The sequence below is a fragment of the Sturnus vulgaris genome, chromosome 3 (genome assembly GCF_052056855.1).
Source record: "Sturnus vulgaris isolate bStuVul1 chromosome 3, bStuVul1.hap1, whole genome shotgun sequence".
Lineage (NCBI taxonomy): Eukaryota > Metazoa > Chordata > Aves > Passeriformes > Sturnidae > Sturnus > Sturnus vulgaris.
Genome location: NC_142245.1, coordinates 64,489,936 through 64,499,001, shown reverse-complemented (window position 1 = coordinate 64,499,001; position 9,066 = coordinate 64,489,936). Strand labels below are relative to the sequence as shown.

Here is a 9,066-nt window from a genome sequence, read left to right as displayed (position 1 = left end):
GATGGTGTCAGGATTGTACGGTGATAACACCCCCTTTGAGAGATCAATGTAATTTCAGAGTTTGATGAAATAGACAGGTTTTGGGGTGGGGAGGCAGTCATAGACAAGGATCTTGTTAAAATTAGATCGGTGTATATCTTCTCAGACTTTCTTATAGCTGAATAGAGCTTTAAATATTAAACTTCAAATGACAGATAATATTTATTGAAAGAATTGCACATTAATAAAATAGTTAGAAAAATTTTTAATAACTCAAACTTAATTTTCAGTTTCTCATACATATATTTAAAATGACTGTTCATTAATTCTTTCCTTTCAGACTCTTTGAAAAGTATTCAAAACTCTCCCTAAATATTGATGGACAATTTCCTGTCATCTCTGAAGAAGAATCCAGATGAGTCTTTTCAAATTTTGGGGTACAATATTTCCCTCAGCAAGCAATAAAAAAGTAAAAAGATTAAAAAGTAAAACTGGAAAAGTCTCACTGCTTCCCAAAATTTTCTTTAGTATTTTGCTTAAATAAATATCTAGCTTGCTTGTTTTCTGGGTATAGGGCTATTGAGTAGTTCGCACCTGAAAGCATCTCTGCATAGGAAAAAAATAGTATTCTTTAGCGTTTATGCTCAAATGTGAAAGTTGAAAGTTTTTCATGATGAATTCCTCCAAACAGCAAGCTAATAATATGCTACTTTCTTATTTATTAAGACTGATTTTTATCTCTTTTTTTAATTGCACTTCATTAAATATATCCCCAGAGAAATGATATCACAGTTATATATGTAAATGTATATGCAACAAGTTCAAATGTTACTCCCTGTCATTGAGATATCCACAACACATCCTAGTCTAATCAAGTAGGAGTGTCACTTAAAAATAGTTCAAGAGCCTAAAGCGTTTTGCTATCTGAATAGCGGAGGGCAAGTATTTAGTTCCTGTGCTGCAGCCCACCCACAGCAAATACAGGCATTTTTGATTTCAAAATTGGTCTTTATTTTTCTATAACTTTGGGTTTTTTTGTTTTTGTTTTGGTTTTTTGTTTGGTTGCTTGGGGTTTTTTTTTTGTTTGTTTGTTTTTTATTATTATTTTTGGGGGGGGGGGTTGTGGTTTTGTTTGTTTGTTTGTTTGTTTTGTTTGATTTTTTTTCCAAGTAATATAGTCCATGATCTTTCAGTACTGATGTACCTTTATACCAGTATCTCCGTATTTTTTTTTATATTAAGTGGCAAGTATCATACTGACAGTTTTGAAATTCTCTTGCTGTATTGGGAAATAACAACAGTCCCTTCTCTTTGACAGAATATTTCTTGACATTGGAGAAGAAAATTGTAGACATGAAGGATTTTCAGTCTACACTTTCCAGGACAAAGCAGTCTGTAAGATTCCCCATGGATACTCATCAAAATTTGCCTTAATTTCTTGGCTCTTGTTTCTCGGAGGGTATGGGGGTGTGTTTCATGAGCATATTTGCAAAAGGTGAGGCTTCAACACTATTTTTAATGAGAAGGTGAGATGACTCTTTTACTCTATAGGATACTCTCTTGCAATGTACACATGCCAGAAATCCTGGTGAATTTCTCCAAGTCATATATTTTTTCAACAGTATAAGGTGGGTAAAAATTGTCTACATCACGCTGGCTTTCATACTGGCTTTAGGACTGGCTTTGAGACCCTGGCATGGAAATAGAGAGCAAACATACAAGGGTACATTGATGAAAGGAACCAATATGGCCACATTCCTTTGCAGTCTAGCTGTTATTGGAAACAGCTATGTAGTGGCATAAGCTCCACAGGGCAGATGTGTGTTTCAGTGGTAAGGTTTTGTAAAGTGTAAATTGTGAATAATACCACATCTGTGCTCCCACTGTCTTTGTTGCCATTAGGCAGCTGTAAAGGTCATCCAGTAGTGAGTCAGGTGTACTGTGAAATGCAAGTGGTTTAACCAAAACCAGAACAGAGTAAAACTATGCATGCAAAATAAACTTCTAAATTACTAAAAAGAAAACAAAATCACATCATGAGTAGACAACATGCCTGTGAGAAAAAGAAAGGTGCATTTTATGACTAAATACCCAAGTCATGCTTATCACTCTTAATTCAGCATGCACAATATCATGCTGAGGTCCCATGAAGAAAGACAGACATGCAAGGATCCAATTCTAGTAGTTGCAAAACAAAAAAGGCATTTCACCAGAACAGCTCCTCGATCTGCCAGAGTAGTGGCTGGCAAGCATTGCAGGGAAAGCAGAGGAGGAGTGGGAAAACAGGTGTATGGCACAGGGGGAATAAAATAGACTAGATCCAGTTAACTAGAGAATCATGAGCTCCATGCTGAAAGAGTGACCAATTAGTGCCCCTGAAATCCCTCCACATGGGCGAGGATTTCAAACTCTCTAAAGTAAAAAAAAAAGTTATGAAAACAAGTTTTAAAATTTCTACTAAAATAGAACCCTTTATCCTACCAATAAAAAATAAACTATGAATAAGAACGTTAAAAATACTACTGAGAAATACAGGACTATCAAACAAATTATCAAACAGTCTATGGAATAGACTATATCCATGAAACTATATAAGTCAGTGACCTTCTGCATCAAAAATACTATCTTGGACTTAAATGCCAGTAGAAAAACAAAGGCACCAGTCAGAGCTAATGTTCTTAATAAACAAGCTTTCCAACTAATGTTTTAACCTTTATCAGGAAAACTTGGAAAATTAATCCTAAAAGAAATGCATATTAATTCTTCCTTTACAGGCAGACAAAAGGAGTACAAAGTTTGGGCAGAACAATTTCTTAATGCTGAGACAGTACTGCCTAGGCTGAGCAACTACAGTCCAGGGACAAATAAGACCAGAAAATCTATGAGAGGTGGTTCAGCAGTGCCTCTGAGAAATTGTCACTTATCACAAGCATGTTAGACAGGTAAAAAATATTTTTAAGGCCCATTTCTCAAGAGATAAAATCAGAAAGTAGTTTTTTATACTGTATGCAGTAGGCCTCAAGTGGTCTACCTATAAATGTATCAGTAGAATGCAATTGGTCACTGTTGCAGTCGTGATATTCATGGGAAGGACTTCTGGGTTAGAAAAAATGAGTTTATGGCTAAAACTCCACTATTATCTATTGTAAAGGGCTGAGAACCTCAAATACTTGTCTTTCATAAAAAATAAAATTTAAGTCTTAGAAATTATTCAATATTGATACAATTATTGTGGTTTAAAGGAAGACATCCATGAAATCTGTCAGTATCAAGGACAAATACTAATCAGTGAAACAAGAAAACCAGCTAATGCTGCAAAAAGCAGCTTAGCATAAATTCTTCCTTATATGGCTTCCTTGAATTCCCTGTGTACATTTCATTCATTTTTTATAGCTAAGACTGCAGTGTCATGATGAAACTTTGAGCAAGTGAAGAATATTTCAGCTTCATTTGTTAAAATCGACACGAGCATTATCTGACCTCAAATAAATTGATGTGACCAACAAAGTGCATTTATTGGTATATTTTTAAAAGTATATCTATTAATGAAACCTAAGGAACTGAGCTTTACTTTTAATGTTAATTGTTTGAGCAGTATAAAATGCCATATTAAGTGAACTACTTTTCTAGAAATTCTTGCTCAAAATTTATATAAAACCAAAAAAACTAATCTTAAAAGTAATGTATATGAATTTTTTTAAATAGAAACATTTCAAAAGTACTTTGAAATAAAAAATGCTGAATGATATGACTATTAGTGACATTGTAATGTAATTATATGTATTTTGCCCAAGGAATCACAAATTCATGTTTGATGCCAACAAACACAGAAAATCCCAGTATGTCTATGCAAAGGAATTTTCTACAATAATTTTTTTTTCTCTTTCACAAATGGTAATATTGAGATTTTTGGAAATTATTCCTTGTTTGAAAGAATTGCAGTGTCAAGGTGACTGTAATTTAATTCCTCAGTTGATTTGCACTCAGAAGTCTTTATTTTGACAAAGTTCTTTACCATAAAATATATAGACAGATAAAAATTGTAAAGCTAATTGGATATTTGGGTTATTAAAGGGTGTTTTCCCCATGTTTATCTATTCAGTAAAATGAATTACAGTAATATTTCTGTTCACAAAAGTACAGTGTAAAATGAGAACTTTGCCTGAGAAAGACAGTAGCAAACTAACTGGGTACTGTTTGGTGGCATTCTTCTCAATGACTTCCATAAATCAAGGCTGATCATTCCTCACCTCTACCTGCATCTCAGAAACACTGAGTAGTGTTTCTGGAGTCTGAATATTTCAGCATTGCCTTTCACAGCTACTGGGTTGACTAAAGCTTGTTTTGAAGGCAATGCTTTTATTTTTTCTCTCCCACAAAAATGTATCTGGCTTCAGCACAACAATTGTCTGCAGCATTACACTTCAGGGGTCAACAAGTGACTTGAGAGGCCAAAAAGCAGTCACTTTACAGGTAGAGCTACAGGTGGACTTCAGAAGATGTTAAGGGACAGTCCTTTTCCATTTCACCTAAAAATTAGATTATTCAAGCTACTTTATGTCTTATTTCCATTTTTTTTGAGCTAAACCTGTCACCCTAGTTTTTCATTCACCTGTTAGGCCATTTGATCACCCTATGTCCATTTAATGTCTTTCAGCTCTTTAACCTGTGGTTTCTTACCACATATGACACAAGACAAATACTGGAAGAGGAGAGTCATGTCTCTGAAATTCAAGTCGCTACAGTCTTCCCTCTCTATATCACTGCTCCCCCTCATGGTTTTCCCAGTTTCCTTGTAGCTGGAAAGGTAAAAAGAGAAAAAACCCAAACCCTCCCTTCCTACAGCATGTCTGCTCTGCGTCAGGAGAGTGTCAAACAGGCCAGGGAGCCGTCTGGGAAAAAAGATTTTTTTCGCTGCTGCTTGTAAATGTCAGGAGAACTGTAAAAAAGATCCTGAAGATCTCCGTGGAAGTATTTTTCGTGGGATTTGTTAATGGTACAGCTGTGTAAATCCAGAAACTAGGTTATTCACATTGGTACAGGGTGTTATTTTTAAAATCAAAGCATGACTGACAGTCTCTGGAAGGTTTGGCTAATCATTCTCTCCCTCTGAGCCTAAAAGCAGTCCCTCTGTTTATAGCTGACTGTCTTCAGAAGTCCTAGAGGAGACACAGTATTTTGTTCTCTTTTAATGGAACCTGTTACCTCTCCATGTCATTCTTTGAGAACAGGACACACAAACCCTCTTCCTACAGAATCCCAAGCTTGTTCATTTCCTCTCCTCAAAAATCTGTGTCCTCCCTCTCCCCTTTGTGAGTCTTTCTTTCCCAGCTACATTCTTAGGACTTCCCAGCTCTGTCTGAACCTGGGCATGTCAAAAGAGGATGTAAGCCACAAGGTAGAGATAAGAAAAAAACCAACCAATTCAGAGGTGTACCAGTGGAGAGCTTGTTGAGCAAATAACTGAATAAACAAAGCTGGTAAGCTTTAGCGTGTCCTTAAATATTCTCTCCTTAAATGGTTTCATGAATATTATTGCTTTTCATTCCTAGAGTTATGTCTCTCTACAATATGTCTTGACTTCAGCAGGAAGAATACTTATTAAATAAGTTTAGGGTCAAATGACTTAATATTATGAGATGGTGCTCAGACACCCCCAGTAGCTCTATCTTCTTTTTTCAGTGAGGAATTAAGTGTCTGTGTTAGAACAGATTAGCATGGAGATGTGGGGAGAGAAGATAAAGCACAGAAGTGGTAGATCAGCTAAGATATTTTATATACTAACAACAATGGAAGTTCTATTTTTTAAGCATTTTGGAGTTAAGCCTTGCTATTTGTGTAGGAAAAAACCCAATAAAACAAATAATAAGCCATTAACAATAAACTCCTTCCTCTTGCATCTCAGCCAAAAGAAGCATGGAAAATTTTAGCAATTTCTACAGCCTTTCATTTACTCTACTTTTAACATAACCTCGATTTTAATTCATGCATTGTAGACAGAAAATTAGAAGCTTTAATAAAACAGCCATTAGCTCTTCTGCTTTATTAAAACTATTTGCACACTCTTTGTTGCTCTTGTGAGACCTTTGAATAATAAAAACCACACTTTCAATACATAAAGGAGCAAAAACTCTCAGGGAAACAGAAGAATATTAGAACAGAGTTCAATGATATAGGAAAGTACCTGGATAAAAATCCCCTTGCGCAAACATGTCAATCACATAGCGACAGAATGCATATTGATCTAACAGAGCAAAAAGGAAAAGAAGAATAATGAAGAAAGTAAATTTAGAATGTCATTTGTATTTAACAGTGAAGATAAATTCGGCAGCACAAAGACATCTCAGTAGCCTTTTCATAGGTAGTCTTACTTAGTATATATTTGCCGTTTTGTCCTGACTTTCGAGTGGTTCATATGTTCAGAAAGTGACAATTTGTTGTCCAGATCTGATTCAAAACCTCTAGTCAAGAAATGCAGAGCTTCCAGTGTCCCTGAGCTACCACCTCTTTTTCTGGGCTGGCTTTGCTTGGCATATATCTGAACCCCATGCACAAGTACAGTGCAAACAGCTACAGTGGGACCTGCTGGCCACAGGTCTCATAGACTTTTCATCATCTGTGAAGATCAATTTCACAGACAGCTGATAGCAAATTTTCAAAAAAGATTTTGTATCACAGTATTTTGTTAATATATTTTTAACCATGCATTAAATATGTATATTTAGTGAATGGCAGTATAAAGAGAACCCTGTGTACTTACACTCCTATAGCAACAAGATTTTCTACAGAATTCTGTTTCATTGCAGAATCATTTTTCAAACATTAATCTTTACAAATATATATGTATATATTAAATTTGTGTATGTGTATATATATATATATTTAAAACTATACTATTCAGAAATTAAGGCTTCTGAATCTAAATAAAATGCTGATTCTGGAAGTGTTGATTGTCTATTGACTTCTATTCATAAGGAGAGCTGGAGAGTTTAATAAAAATTTCTAACATTAAGAATGGTGAGGAAAAGTTATCAGCTTTATCCGAGCACAAAATAATTTCAATATTGCTGAATTCTTCAGTGAGTCAGAAAAAACAACTTGTTGCCTCAGTGCCCACTCTAAGGGGCATTTGCTTTGAAAGCTAATGTTGATGTCTAAATGCCAGCTCTAAGTTTGTTCTCAGTTGTCCTTGAGTGAAGCATATCCATCCATCTGCCCAAGACTCTTCTAGCACAATTCCTACACTCTAGAAGTTACATCTCTTCCTCTCTCCACCTCCTGTGGCATCTCTGTCCCACTCACTTACAAAGCCACTTGCTTTCCCCATTGCCAACTCCAAAATAAAATTATGCTGTCTTTGGAATAATCAAAGTTTTTAAAACAGCAGTACCGTTACATATAAATGCAAAATATAATTCCCAAGTATGGGACACTCATTATATTATTGAGTTTCATCCATAGGTCACTGCTACATCAGTATCACTTGATGCTGAGGCATTTATGTGTTACAGCAGTCCTTGGATGAAGAGCTACAGCTTTCAAGTCATTACTTCCTATGCAGATGTAGAAATTAGGAAAAGGTTTACCAACTCAACAAATATCCAAACAATTTTTCTAGCTGATAGAAGCCCAGACAGCTGTTTTCTGTCTGTGAGATGGTAAGGGTAATATTAGTCAGGATTGTAGAGCCTGGGGCATAACTTTCAGCATGTACGCAGGGCTGTGGCTATAAACATTGCCTTTAAAACCTCCAATGAATATTCATAGTAATTTTTACTTCCATTACTTTCAAATTTATCATTCTGGCTGACTCCAACTTTGCATTCCATCCTTGAGGCTACGGTATCTGGCTTAAGTCTATATGATGATTCTAAAAAAATGAAAAAATAACAGTGTGCATGTGATAAAACATGTAAAGATCCGTTTTCTAAGCCCACCTAAAGCTACTGAAGCCAGCAAAGCGTTTGCACTGACTTTGACACAGTTGCAATTGAGCCTCAGTGAGTATTTATAAATAAAATGCAGCAATGCCAACACTTTACCCAGAAAGCAAGTGGCAGGGCACAGTTCTTGCACAAAAAAGCTGCTTTTCTTAGTTCTCTTTTGCCAAAAAAGCTGCCTCTATCCTTGCTGCCTGTTGGGAAGAATTCTTGGAGAAGAATTTGGGGTATTGTACTAAAGTCTGCTAGAGGATATGGAACAAAACTGTGGCATGGGACAAGACACTATATGGACAATCCCAGGGCAGAGCACAAGCCTGTGCTGGTTCTGTTTGAGTTGTGATATAGACATAGCCTGAGGCCCTAGAATCACACCATTTCATTGATATTAAAATAATTAATACTTTAAACGCAGTAGTGTAGACCAGAAATAAACCAGACTGTGTTGTTGATTTTTGGGTTTTTTTTTAATATTGTTGCTGTTGTGTTTGTTTGTTTGTTTTTGTGGGTTTATTTTATTTTGTTTTGTGGAAATGTAATTTGAATAAACTTTTTTAAAAAGCCCTAAACTTGATTGTACCTCAGAAAAAAGATTTTGTATTAATTTTTTCCTCATATTATTTCTTTAGCAACTCAACCCAAAATATGTGATTTATAAAATAAATTGAAGGCAGAATGTGAAACTCTCAGTAACAAAAATATAATTTCTATATGGCATAGCAAGGTGCTCTAAAATATCCTATTTAAGTTCATAGGAATGCTATCAATCAGTAAAGATTGAAATCTAAGGAATTTTAAATGAATATGATCTTTCAAGTTCCTCTTCATGGCTAAAAATCCATTTTAATCTAAAGTCCTTATTAAAAGGAGAATTTCACACTTTAATTTTCACCTATAAATCTGTAATGGTGGCACAAATAATCATACAGGTACTAAAAAAACATGTCAAAATTTTTTACTAGATTCTTAATGATAAAAATACTCATAGATGTTTCTGTCATTAGATTTAAAGTGATTTACTTAGGAAGATGACCTATCTTTTTTAATTTTAATTTCAGTACTGAAGGATGCAACAACTCTTTTGTGGTCACTTCTATATTTTTTACATTGTTTCAGACAAGCTGGCAGAGCTACTCCCTTGAGAAAG

At 35.1% G+C, this 9,066-nt stretch overlaps 1 protein-coding gene across 1 annotated transcript in view; it reads right to left on the bottom strand.

The window, feature by feature from the left end:
* Positions 1–9,066, bottom strand: part of TRDN (triadin) — a 216,100-nt gene that overhangs the window by 133,859 nt on the left and 73,175 nt on the right. The window contains exon 11 of the mRNA XM_088161865.1: positions 6,164–6,223. Coding sequence (XP_088017991.1) covers positions 6,164–6,223 — 60 coding nt within the window. The remainder of the gene's footprint in view (positions 1–6,163; positions 6,224–9,066) is intronic.